Source organism: Apium graveolens, chromosome 8 (assembly GCF_009905375.1).
Source record: "Apium graveolens cultivar Ventura chromosome 8, ASM990537v1, whole genome shotgun sequence".
NCBI classification, from domain to species: domain Eukaryota; kingdom Viridiplantae; phylum Streptophyta; class Magnoliopsida; order Apiales; family Apiaceae; genus Apium; species Apium graveolens.
Genome location: NC_133654.1, coordinates 4,402,244 through 4,416,531, shown reverse-complemented (window position 1 = coordinate 4,416,531; position 14,288 = coordinate 4,402,244). Strand labels below are relative to the sequence as shown.

The following is a 14,288-nucleotide window of genomic DNA, read 5'->3' as shown; positions in this document are numbered from 1 at the left end:
GGATTCTGGTTGATTTACCTGCTGTTAAGAAGCCCATTGGTTGTAAATGGGTGTATAAAATCAAACTCAAAGTAGATGGGGAGGTTGAAAGGTTTAAAGCCAGATTGGTGGCAAAGGGGTTTAACCAAAATTGGGGGATTGATTTTCTAGAAACCTTCTCCCCTGTAGTGAAGATGACTACTATCAGATGTTTACTTGCACTTGCGGCTAGCCACAACTGGCCATTGTTTCAGTTAGATGTTAACAATGCCTTCCTTCATGGAGATTTGTATGAGAAAGTGTATATGGTTGTTCCAGAAGGGTATTTTAATCCTGACAACAAGGTATGTAAGCTGATTAAATCATTGTATGGTCTTAAGCAAGCATCCAGACAATGGTTTGCAAAGTTGCTGGGAGAATTATTGAGTAAAGGGTTTTCTCAATCCAAAAATGATTATTCTTTGTTCATTAGGAAAGATGGATTGAAGTGTGCCATTGCTGCTGTTTATGTGGATGTTATCATCCTTACTGGAGATGATTTACATATCCTTCACAATTTAAAAAATTATTTAGATATCACTTTTAATATTAAGGATCTTGGTAAGCTTAGTTTTTTCTTTGGAATTGAGGTTAGTTACTTGTCATCTGGTATTATGCTGACTCAGAAGAAATTCACAAAGGAACTGTTACATGATGCTGGTCTAACAGAATTCAAGAATGTGGTCACTCTATTACCAATTAATTTGAAATTGACAGCCCATGATGGTTTTTTATATGATGATCCAACATTTTATAGGTGTATGGTTGGGAAGTTAAATTTTTTAACTCATACACGACCTAATCTTTCCTACAATGTCCAATATCTGGGTCAGTTTTTGCAGCAACCAAGAATGCCACACTATCATGCTTTGATACATACTCTCAAATATGTTGGTTCCACAGCTGGTCAAGGTATTGTCCTGAAAGCTTCTGACAAACTTTCTTTACAAGCTTATTCTGATTCGGATTGGGGTTCATGTGCTGATACAAGAAGATCAGTTTCTGGTTATCTGATGTTACTTTATAATTCTCCAATTAGCTGGAAGTCTAAAAAGCAAGCAACTGTTTCTAAAAGTTCATCTGAGGCTTAGTACAGGGCTATGTCATCTGCTGCTTCAGAAATAACTTGGCTTGTTCAGCTTCTTGAGGAGCTAGGAGTTAGTGATCTCAGACCAATTACTTTACATTGTGACAATCAAAGTTCCATCCACATTGCTAAGAACAAACAAAACAGGGACAAAGTTCTTGAGATTGACATCCATTTTACTAGGGACAAAGTTCTTGAGATTGACATCCATTTTACTTTCCCGTTCATCATGAACGAACAAAACATATTGAGATTGACATCCATTTTACTAGGGACAAAGTTCTTGAAGGATGTTCCAACTACCTTGCAACTCGCTGATGTTTTCACCAAAATTCTGCCATCGACACAGTTCAAGTCTTTACTGAACAAACTTGCGCATGTCTGATGGTCAGCCAAGTTTGAGGGGGGGATGTTGACTATCCATCTGAAGTCAAAGCCGAAGTCAAACAAGGGCTAAACTTGTCTTTTCACTAGAAAAATTAGTTGTAAAGTTTGTTAGAAGTCTGGTCTTGTGCGACAGACATATAAGACCTGTATTGCAACATTTCTGAACTTGCTTGATAGAAAATATAGATGAATGAATAGAGATAGTGTAGCTAGAAGGTAGATATGAGAGTAAGATCTTGTAAGCTTGATTGATCGGTACTTTAATGGAGTTTTATACAGTAAGCTTTAGAAAAGTTGTGTAGTTTAAGTGTTTGATCTATTGTCTTTCATAATCAAGAATTGTAATAAAGTGTCCTGATATTTGGCCAAGTATCGGACTCATGTACATATTAGAAAATATACATATTTTTGGACTAAAATAAGTGTTCAAGTGCGAGTATCTGTGTCCGAGTGTCGAGTGTCTGACACGGCACTTGTAGGTAAAATGAAGATTTCGAGTAACATAGATCCTCCGAGATAGTATAGACTAATGTTTTTTCTAGTTTATACCGGGAGACTTTTCAGACTAGTCCTCTTCCCGTGTATTACTACATTCGGAGAAACTATGTATAATGTATTTGAAGGTTAGGCCTTTGCGTAAATTCTGGACTATTAAGCAAGTACTTTTGTTGCGAGCATAGTCTAGGAATTGAGAGTTCCAAAAGCACGAAATTGTGCAAAATATTGTAGAATTTGTATGATTATTTAAAAGTTTATTTTCACGAAAATTGGTATGGTTTTAAGATTTTCAGATAAAGGAATCTAGAAAACCTTAGACAAAATGTATGCTTAAAGAGTTAATAATGGAGCATCTTCACAAACTTGCTAGCAGACCTAATTTCACGTTAATATTATATTATCCTCTTTGGACCGAGTCAGCATGAATAGCGGTGACAAAATATATGTTTGTCAAACTTCTGACCTCTGACCTCTGACCTCTGAATGGTACCAAATACATATATTTTTTTACTTTTAAATATTGGAATCAGCTAAAAAGGAAAAAAATTAGTATACATTAATCAGCCACTGAGAAAATCGAGCATGAATTCATGATGATACGAAATAAAATTACAGCAAGGTGATTAATCTTTTGCTAATGTAACTTTGATAATGCTGCTACCACAGTTAATATCATGGAAAATTTTCCTTAATTATATGTAGACTAACAAATAATAGCAGGAGTATGAAAGGAATTTCAGAATTCATCCCTTTTATTAGCAAAGCTCTAGATCATCTGCATTGTGTTATCTTTGTTGCTATTACATGTCCAGAATACAGAATCGAAAAACTCAACCAGTAACTAACTTAACTGATGCACAATATGAAGTTTCGGTGACAGTCATACAATTTTTACAAAACTATACAATTATGTAAATTTTGGATCTGGTACAACTGAGATAATGAAAAGAAGTTGAATGTATATTGCATTTAACATGGGGCATTCAAATATAAGTACAAATTTAAGAATGTGAAGTGATAACTTAATTCATATTATTTAAAATAGATTTATGATCTCAAATACAACCTTAAGGTATTCCCTGAATAAAACTTACAATATCTGGATAAACAACATCTTTTGCGGTTATTCCTTGAATAAAATCTAAATGTGCATAGTAATCAACGTAAAGTTCACGAACACTACGGTATGATCTTAATATATTCAGTAAAATGTGGACATCCTTTCGAATGGAAAGCCAATCTTGACCACCGTATATGAGGAAGAGAGGCAAATCCTTTGGAATTCTTTTGAGATTATAACTTGGAGCTTCTGGTAGTCCATAATGTTCCAAATTTGTAGCCGGATTACCATAGTCATATTGTCCAAATACATGTTTTCGTACACCTATATCATTAACCAGACTTATAACTTATAAGTAAGATAATCAAATGCATATCGACAGTCTTATACTCCCCCCATAATAAAATTCATATCGACATTATTATATTCCCTACGTCCTTAATTACTTGTTGACTGAAATTTTCATATATTAAATAATTGAGAACATTAAAAAAATTATCATTAAAAGTTACATCTAATCTATTTTAAAATATAACTATTAGCTCCTTGAAATAATTAACGGATGAGTTTCAATCTTAGATCAAAATTGACCAATTAGACCAGTGAAAAGTTAAACAGCTGTACAAGTAAAATATGACGGAGTGAGTACAATTTCTTTTAATTCGTCCATCTGATTAATATCTTCAATCTTATGATCCATAAGTGACTCATGTATCACAAAACTTATTCGAAAAAATTGATTTTCCAGTATTCGTTGCTTTGACAAACTACATGAAAGAATAATAGTTAGATATTACCTCTGAAAATAAAAAATAATATTTTTTTATCACAAAAGTAAAGAAGTGCATATATCACTGACCTTGAGCCCAATGCACCAAGTTCTTGATCGGTGTGGCTTGTGGTTGCACTTTTAACCAAAGTTCAATAGTTGAAGAATTGAGACAACAGTTTTGACCTTCACAAATGTAACAAAAACCATAAGATCTAATATTTTTTTACAAATCATCATGATATATATAGTGCTTGTTTGATTTAATATAGAAACTATTTATTGTGGAATTCAAATGTACCATGGAAATTATATTTATTAAAAAATTAAAAATTTGTTTGGTTACTATATTGATGTCGACTTCTCATAGGGAAGCAGGATGAGGTTTGATAAGTAACTTCTAATATCGTGTGGGTATTTCAATTATCATATAACTTTAATTTATCTTATAAATATCAAACAAACAATGTTATAATATCTAATTGATATTTACACATTCTAAATATTTGAAAAAATAATAAACAAAGAATGTTATAATATCTACTTGATATTTACACTTCCTATATATTTGAATATGCAACCAAACGACCTCATAATCATCATGATCCATCTTAAGTTACCTGATCCAAGTATAAAATAAATCAATTCAAAACAGTTTGACCCTTGAACAGCACAAAAAGCTCGAATCATTGTACCGAATGGCTCTCTGTGGAAATTAACCCAAAAAGACATATTAGTAGCTATTAATAAAAATTCATGGGCCATAAATTGAAAAATCAGTCAGGTTGATGTGTAAATGTATACTGTGTAAGTTATAATATTATGTTCTCACATCATTACATTCACGTCTCTTAGACCAAAAGCTCCGGCAATCTGTTTTTCAAAAAATTATGCAATAATTAATATATTTGTTTTTATAAAGTTATTTTAAAACTTTTGGAATAAAATAAAACATGATATCTTTCATAACATTTTCTCTTAATAATCAAAAATAACTTGTAGGACGCAAAAAGTCGTAAGTTCGTAAGATTCAAGAGTATGACACATTTTGTAATGAAAGTTAGTTATAATATTCAAGATAATTCTACTGAATTACTCTCAACCTATGTAAATTAGAAGTTAGAAATTAAAAAACTGATTATAAACATACTTCGCCAATATAGGCTTTTGCTACGATTTTAACCAGTCCAAAAGGCATATGGTTTAAAAAAACAGCTGGTGATAACATTGTCAATGATTTCACCCTCTCTTCTACTCTCCATTCATTAAAGCCAGCAAACATCATCGTCGTTCCCTGACAATATATAGACACATTTATTTTATATAGAAGTGAACAATCAATCATGGCATGTGCGTGTGTTTAATTATAAAAACAATCAAAATATATATTTGATAATTATAGTCGTTATTTATACCTGAGAATGACCGATGTAATGAACTTTTTGTCCAGTTTGTTGGTAAACAAAATTTAAATTAGCTGGTAAATCATATTTTCCCATTTCAGAGAAGGTAAAATCCCAATAATCCTGTAACAACATAATATTTTTTCTAAAAATCAATAACATATGTTTATTTGTAAAATATATATGATTTTAGTATTATATTTTTTTTATAAAAAGTATACAAACATACAGATGAAGTTAACTTTGAGGACACATGTTGTCTACTATACATTGTGCCTCTAGTATTAGCAATCCAAACATCATAGCCTTGTTCAACCAATATTAATGGTAAGCATTGATCTGCATGGCTTAGTGCAAACCAAGATTGTCCGTCCTGCAAAACTAAATGTTAAAATAAAATAACTAGGAGTTAAAAAATTAGTATTAAACTATTAATGATAGTAATGTTATTAATTTCTATCTAGTAAGTAAAAGACTATACTGCCCCTTGTAGTAATGTTATTACAAAATTACTACTACTCAATAGCTTATCCATATTCGCCTATCCTGACAATACGAGGGATAATACTCCCTTCGTCTCATCTTACATGTTCATATTAAAAAAATTACGCATCTTTTCTTCTTTTTATTAATCTTAATTCATATCTTATTTTTCTTCAATAAGTTCTCAATTTATTAGGATTTTGTTTAGTGATAGTACATATAGCTCCTGCGGGGCTAGTCCTGGACTCCTAACTCCATACAGCTCCTGAAAGGACTAGTCCCGGACTCCCAACTCAGTCTAGTCCTGCATCCTACCAGCCCTGACTAGCCCAGTCCCGCAAGCTCAACCTTGATAAATCCCAGCACGTGAGACACTGGCTCAAGCACATGATGGGGACAACTGTCACACATCAATCATGGGAATAATCAGGACACGTGCCAGAGGATCCTCAGAACATTCCGCAGCCAGTCTCGCACTGACACGTGTGAAGCATCCACTCCAGCCAGGTGTCCTCCGCTCCCAGAACCGGTGGCTACGATTTAAAGATAACAACCCCAAAACCCTATCCTTGGGCTATAAATAGCCCAAGAAGGTAAGATTTTGGGGTTAATCACTCTCTCACACTCATATACACACACAACCACCTTGCATTCATATATATCTTCATCTTCCCCAAAAGCGAGTTCTTACTCTCACGCTGGAGGCACTGCGGGACCCAAACCCCCCTTCCGGTGTTGTTTTGTAGGAACCCCACCACGGCTACACCTCTACAGCGGCGAAGGATCCAGGCACGGCGTCGAAGGAGCGGCCCCACCACCAGAAGTTATCATTTGGCACTAGAAGAAGGGGCTCTCCATCCTTGGGTCTCGGTGCCCCTGGATTCACCTTCATCAGCAAGCTCTTTAAAGAGTCCATTTATTCAACTTGTAAGAACCCAAACAACCAACTCTTTCATAAACATGAATATTGTTTATTTAAGCCACGTTTGTGTGTGCTTGTTATTTTAGGCCACGTTTGTGTGAGCCCCGTTTCGTTGATTTAGAGCCACGTTTGTGTGTGCTATTGTTGCTTTTAATTGTTTTAGAACCCCGATTTTGCTCTAGTTTGAATATTGCTTTGTGTTCTACAACCCTGCTATACTTGTTCTACCATATTATTGGGTAGTCCCAGGAGATTGTTTAAACTAGTCCCAGGAAGCTATTTGTTGGTGCTTGTTATTCTGGGTAGTTTTTGCAATTTTCAGAAAGCAAGCTTAGATCGATACTTTCTGTAGCATATTGTTGTTAGTTGTTGTTGGTATTGTTGAGAAATGGCAAGGCCAGAAAAGCATACTTCTGGGAGACCATCTGCTAGCGCTCAGGTCCAGGAGCCGGACCACTCCTAGGCCCTTGATGCAGGAGCCAAAGTGTTTCAGGAGAAACCATTGCAACACACTCCCGTCGTGGAGAGAATTGTAAACGTCAGGGACGCCAGAAGCCTTATTGAGCTAAACCAATACAAATACACCAATATCCCGGTGGCTGAAGAGCATATGGACAACCTTACAAGTGATGAACTGGCACAAGCAATCAGGCTCTACAGGCAGGAGCAAATACGGCTCCAGGAAGAAGCCGAACTCGAGGAGGAACCGGAAGAATCTGGGGACTCCCAGCAATCTAAGAGATCTGTTTTTGACCGAATTGGAGCCAAGGGGAAGAAAAACAAAAAGGATCAAGGCAATAAAAAAGAAGCAGAAGCTGCTAAGTAAAGAAAGTTGGAAGAGGTTCGGGAGCAAATCAGGAAAGAGGAAGAAGTAAAGCTTGAGCTAAACATCCAAAAGAGAATGCAGCTTGAAGAAGAGAAGCTACTGGCCAAGTCCAGGAGCAAGAGAACCCGGAGAGACCCTACTCCGGAGCTGATTTCTGATGATGAAGAGGAAGAAAAGCAGAAGGACCTGAAAGATATGATTTATGAATTGCAAATAAAGATGAATTGCAATTTCTACTAATGAGTAGAAATTGGAGAAACACTAACTCCTTTCAGTCACTCCTTAGAGACCATTGACTTGAAGAATTACAACTTTGACTCCTTTGATGGTCTAGGAGACCCGGAGGAGCACCTGGACTACTTTGAGCATATAGCGCAAATATATTACTACAATGACCTGACGAAATCAAGGTTCTTCGCTTCAACTCTTAAGGGAGGGGCTGAGAGATGGTTCAGCAGGATCCCCTCCCGCAGCATCCATAGTTGGAAGGAGTTTCGCGCCTCCTTCCTTCGAAGATTTCGGGCAAACAAAACGCACGAAATGCACATGTGTCACCTGGAGACAATCCGGCAGCATGACAATGAATCCCTCTCTGCATACATGCGCCGGTTCCAGGAAGCACTCAACAAAGTCTCGGGCTTGGATGAGAGGGAAACTTTGAGCATTTTCAGGAGAAACTTGGACCCAGAGCACAATGAGAGATATATCGCGGAGCTAATCAATAAGGAGCCGCAAAGTCTGCAGCAGCTTACTCCATGGCTGCCAGATTCATAAAGGAAACAGATGTGCTCCAGGCAATGAGGATGACCCGGAATAAGGGGTCCAGGAGCAAAAATACTGATGACCGACCGAAAGGGGGTTACCATCAGGATAAGAAGTTCAAGCAAAACCAACAAAGCCAAGAAAGACAAACTACTCCGGTTTTTCAGAGACTTGGTCCTAAGCAGGAGTCAAAGAGCGATCCAGAACCCGCGAAGCAACCCCGGAAGCCAAAGCAGGAGCCGGGCTGGATTCCTCTCAATATGACCCAGGAGGAAATCTTGAAGGAGGTAAAAGACAAGCCCTTCTATTATCCTCCAAATCCAATGCAAACTCCTCCGGAGAGCAGGCCCTGCAATAGGCAATGTGATTATCATAAAACCCATGGCCACAAGACTGAAAACTGCTTATCACTGAAGTACTTCATTGAGGACCAAGTGAAGAAAGGAAATATGAACAAGTACTTAGTCCGGGACAACAACAACAGGGGGGAAGCACAGAAGAGAGGAAAGAATGTAGTCAATGTAGTCCTAGGAGGCTCTCACTCCCCACCTCGGAGCCCGGACTTCGGCGAAAAAGTGCTCTCAATCCAATCAGTCCCAGACCTGGTGATATCCTTCAGCATTAAGGACTACGAAGGAGTCAACCCTCATCACAATGCAGCTTTGGTTATCACTTTGGACATCTTTGATAATGAAGTAAGAAGAATGCTCATAGACAATGGTTCCTCAGTGAATATTCTCTTCAAGCACACAATGGATCGAATGCACTTAGGGAACGTCCGCTCAAACGAGTGCCGGGAGGACCCACTCTATGGGTTCGGACACAACTTATTCCCGATTCAAGGAACTTTATATCTACCAGTCATTTTTGGAACTGCTCCTAACCAAGTGACTCATGTCATCAAGTTTTATGTAATCAATGCTCCTTCATCATACAATAGAATCATTGGCAGATCAGCTTTAACAATGATGCAAGCGATAACTTCAATCCCCCATCTCAAGATCAAGTTCCCAACCCCGACGGGAGTCGGGGAAATAAAAGGAGATTATGGAGTTGTTGAGACATGTTACACCCAGGGGTTAGTCATGGCAGAAACCCACCAGGACAACAAAAGGAAGGCAACAGTCCTTCGCAAGCAACAAAGCATGAAGAAGCACCGACCCCGGCCAAGAGAGGAAACCACAAAAGATATACAACTCATTGAGTCAAGTCATGAAAAAACAACAAAGCATGAAGAAGCAACTCATTGAGTCAAGTCATGAAGAAGCAACAAAGCCCTTGATGCAGACTTAATTGCATCATTTTTGGAAGATTGACTCAATGAGTTGTATTTCTTGACTCAATGAGTTATATTTTTGCATTATAATGCAATTAAGTCTGAATTCATTGATAAGATTTTAATGGTGATGCACTTATGGTCGATGACTCAAAATAACAGTTGGAGCATTATATCATGTAGACATCTATTAAAAATCGTTTGGTTGTCTACCAAAGAAGGAATGATTCAATAACAATATAATTATGTGTTTGTTCAATTTTGATTAGATGTGTAGATGCTATGTAGCTTTTCATTATTGAATTATATTCCTTTTTCAAAAGAAATACGCATATTAAGGAATTTTAAATTTCCGCGCATGAAAATGAGTTTTAGTGCTTGTGTGGTTACCTACATGAATTAATTTATCGTGGTATTTATAAATTATGTTGTGTAAATTATATTTTACTTTAGTATATACTGATCAAAGTGTAACATGATTTGTTACAAACGTTGGTCATGAGTTGTATAATATCGATTTGAAATATATCGAAGGCCGATGTTAAAATAATGCTTATATTTTAGTAAATTATGCCATATTTTCAAACTAAACATTGTTCCATTTAAAATTTCTTCCAAACCTAATACGAATATCATATATTAGGAGGATCCTTCTTAAGTTTCATGGTTCTAATGATTTTTCTATTAAAGAGAAATCAAAGAGAAATTATTAGATTCACTATTGTTGATAATTTGTTTAATGAAAATGCAAAAAGTTAAAAATTGATTATAAGTTTAAATGGAAATATGCAAACATTGATCAAGTGTTGATTAATATATGAGCACCGTATAACAGAATGAGATTAAAATTTACAGCCAAGCAATTTGTTTATATATAAATAACTTAATTTTTTTGTAACTACTAGAAAATACTGTCAATTTATAATTATATGTACAGTCATATAATTGTTATATAATTAGAAATAAGATATTATTATCAGAAAAGCAAATAAAATTATGATTGTGTATGATTTTGAATGTAAGATAGGAATATTTTGAATGTAAATATTACATTTTGGTTTCTTTAATGAATTGTATATATTGTCAACTTTATTTCAAGAAAATAAAATTTCAAAAATAATAAATAAAACGACCTTATTTAGCACATCAAAGTATGTGCAAAAAATCGAATGCAATATAATATTAAACAGAGGGAACTTATTTTCTCTGCCTTGCGTTTAGATTGATAATTACATATATACAATCTAAGGATTTTAAAAATATAATCCGTCTACAATAATTAGTTTTAACATATAGTATATACTAAATTTTAATAGAAATCATGTCTAATCAAAGATGCCCCTTGATAACATTTTATTTTTCAGTTTAACACATACTTGTAGTTGTACTCAGGGACGGAATAAGAGTGAGAGGGGCACAGATTGTCGCCCCCCAAAACTTATATATTTTACATTTTTCTATTAAATATTTTAAAAATTTATTATTTATTCCTCCCATTTTTTGATATATTTATGATTAAAAAATACTTAAAATAAAATAACAATACACGAAATTGTATATAGCTTCTAATAGAGACCTTCTGTAGGCACTAAAATTAATAATTTTGATACTCCGTCAAAATAAAATGAGATAATATTAAGAGGAACAAACCTATTTCATCTCTTATTCTCTCTGTAATTTTTCCTAACCATTTCGAAATATATTATGATATCAACGTTATATATTCCTCCCCCTCTCCCTCTCGTCCCCCGAAAAAATTTCTAATTCCGTCCCTGAGTTTACCGGAGTTTTCTCGTCCCATGTATTTTTGGAGCCTATTTATCGATTTTCTTTAAATAATTAGATTTATATTTCTTACAAATTAATATTTGTTTTAAAAAATATCGGGTCCCGACCTCCAACCCTAAACCTAGAATGGTAAATATCTATTCTAAAAAATATAGGAGTGAGTAAGAATTGAACCGATAATAGATAAGATATTACAACTTAACGACAATAGAAAACTCTTGACATTTGGCCTATCTCATCAAAATTAAATTCATATTCTTATCAATTAATCAAAATTTGATAAATTATATCTTGGTGAGAAAACAAAGGATATCAGGTTAGCTGCAATTACCACTAATAGACCATGTTGAAGGAGGACCGATTGCTTCATTTTTATTTGGCTCTTTTTCGTTCGTCCTTCACGGAATCTAAACAATCTTAATATGTATCCGTCTTCTGTTATCACCTAAAGCACAATAACAAAAGATATACACATAACACATCTATACTTCAATATCTACAATTGTGTATTAGAATTCTAGAAATACAAATGTCCTAAATAGTACTCCCTGGCCCCTCCCAATTATTAAGGTTTATGGGAGAGTGTCCGACACACATTTTAAGATAAAGAGAAAGTATAGTTATTTAACTTTTTTTTAAAATTTTATTTTTTAAATAAAAGTTTAAACATTCTATTTATATTCAGAAAAAAGAAAATTTTAAAAAAAAATTATAAAACTATACTTTTTATTCATCTTAAAATGCGTGCCGGACACTCACAAAAATGATAACAATTGTGAGGGATTGAGTGAGTAATTACATTTAAATTGTACTTTATTAAATTTACAACCTTTTTTATAATTCTGGCTAAATTGAAAGATAAATTTTGATTTGTAATGGATTTAAATAGGCATAAATTGCATGGTTTCCTTATTAATATTTGTTATGTTGTTGAATACAAGTGTATTAAATTAAAAACAAATAATAGTATATATGTGTTAGTTAAAAAAATAAAAAAATATATTTATTTTAACTAGAATAAAACTTTAAAATAATAGGTTTCAATTAAATATATCTTTATAATAATCAGGTCGATTAAAACATGTTTGAGAATGAATGAGTATATATATTTGTGTGTGTGTTTTAATATTGTTTTGTAAGTAGTTCAAATTTTTGGATGTAATTTTTTTTTAAATCATGTTGTATGATGTACGGATTTTTCTTTTATTATTTTATAATTTTTATGACTTTATAAACGTAAAACATATTGGTAATGTTAATTTAATATATAATTATATTATTACAAATAATTTGTACCGTTTATAATTATATTAATTTGAAATGTGAACTGATAAATAAACTTCAAATATTACTATTTAAACTTCAGTTGGATATGTATATTACTTAAATAAGACAAAATTATACATATCTAACAACAAATGAAGTAATATTTAGAGGATTTACCAAAAAATACTAACTTTTCTAATATTTTTTTGCGATTTTACTATTTTCTGTTTTTTTGCAAAAATACGGAATAAACCAAAATCAACCAGATATGCAACTAGTTGAATAAAAAAAATTTAGTTGATTTGAGGCTACATGTAGTTGTAAAAACTCGTCAAAGGTTGCATGCAGTTGATTTCAGTTGTCAAAAAATCGTATATTTGTAATTTTTTTGAAAAATAGTATTTTTGCAAATTTTTTTAAAAAAATGACAGTATTTTTACAAAAATGTTTTTAGAGTTCGGGTATTTTTAAAAAAAACCCTAATATTTATTATTTTTCTTTGAAGTTATATATTTACGCAAAAGTAATATAAAAAATGATAATGCATGTGATATAATTACGAAATTACTTACATCATAGTCTTCACATTTGTAACCTTTAGTGAAGCTGAGGTCGCCGGAACATATACTACGAGGTGGTGCTGCAGTGTTATCATACTGAACTTCTTGTAAATCGCTTCTTGCTAAAATTGCTAGAATTATTATCACACCACTTATTAACCATCCACGCCCAACCATATTTTAGCCACACACTCCTTTGAAAATGAAATAACTACTTATAAATGAATACTCCTTACGTCCCTCCCGATTGTTATCGTTTCTGGGATAGTGTCTGTCACGTATTTTAAGATGAATCAAAAGTATAGTTTTATAACCTTTTTTAAAAAAAGAAATTCTGAATAAAAATAGAATGTTTAAACTTTTATTCAGAAAAATAATTTTTTTTTAAAAAGTTGAAGAACTTTTTTTTTGTTCATCTTAAAATGCGTGACTGACACTCTATCAGAAACGATAACAATTGGGAGGTACGGAGGGAGTAGTTGTTTTTGAGATTACACACAATTTTAATGAATCATTAAAATATTAGAGAATTGTACGTAATGGTTAACGTTGAGTGTACCGTGTACGAGAGCAATAATTAAATAAGTGATATTAGATAAATTAATTTTACATAATTATGCAGTTGCACAAAATTAAACCCAAATCCGTGATAAAATAATTATTTTATGATAATCAAAATTTTATAATTTGGTATTGTTTTATTTTTTTAGAATGAATTTATAATTAATAAAAAGTGTAGATTAGACGTATTATCATAAGAAGATTTTAAGTTTGATACACATTTATTGTATAACATGAATATCATCCCACAAATTTGAAAATCATAATATATGATACGTAATGCGCACTCCATTTCAAAAAATAATACAAATAATAATAGAAAAATTAATTAATTAAATCATCAAAAAAAATTCTGCTGGTTCCGTCTAATTAGGGCAATAAAATAATAATTTTTCTTAAGAGAATTTTTAAATTAAATGATGCATTAAATTAAATCGATGTGAACATGTACACTTGAATCTTGATATTCAAGACTGCATATTACTCTCTCTGTTTTTTTATATATCGTTTGACTTTCTTACACACAATTCTAAGTAATTTGACTACATAGATAAAATAATATTTTTTTTAAAATTTTCTTTTTCTAAATTAAAGTTTTAGTTATATATTTTTATTCACAAAA

At 33.1% G+C, this 14,288-nt stretch overlaps 1 protein-coding gene across 3 annotated transcripts; it reads right to left on the bottom strand.

The window, feature by feature from the left end:
- Positions 1–3,000: 3,000 nt before the first annotated feature.
- On the bottom strand, positions 3,001–13,288 carry LOC141678257 (triacylglycerol lipase 2-like). Of its 3 annotated transcripts, XM_074484529.1 has the most exons (9): positions 13,118–13,288; positions 11,611–11,724; positions 5,452–5,595; positions 5,235–5,345; positions 4,970–5,113; positions 4,652–4,692; positions 4,440–4,525; positions 3,910–4,005; positions 3,001–3,374 (listed from the first exon to the last, which is right to left on the bottom strand). In XM_074484529.1, the coding sequence occupies exons 1-9, from the start codon at positions 13,280–13,282 to the stop codon at positions 3,058–3,060; spliced, it is 1,218 nt and encodes a 405-aa protein (XP_074340630.1). In that variant the 5' UTR covers positions 13,283–13,288; the 3' UTR covers positions 3,001–3,057. The 3 variants fall into 3 exon arrangements, with proteins under 3 accessions (XP_074340630.1, XP_074340629.1, XP_074340628.1); XM_074484528.1 differs by lacking the exon at positions 4,970–5,113; XM_074484527.1 differs by lacking the exon at positions 5,452–5,595.
- Positions 13,289–14,288: the final 1,000 nt, after the last annotated feature.

What these genes read in the sequence shown, in the direction of transcription:
- LOC141678257 (XM_074484529.1), bottom strand. Translation starts at nt 13,282, where the DNA reads ATGGTTGGGCGTGGATGGTTAATAAGTGGTGTGATAATAATTCTAGCA. An exon ending in AGAGACGTGAATGTAATGAT is followed by an intron (nt 4,526 to 4,651) that starts GTGAGAACATAA and finishes TAATTTCCACAG; the next exon opens with AGAGCCATTCGGTACAATGA. An exon ending in TTATTTTATACTTGGATCAG is followed by an intron (nt 4,006 to 4,439) that starts GTAACTTAAGAT and finishes ACATTTGTGAAG; the next exon opens with GTCAAAACTGTTGTCTCAAT.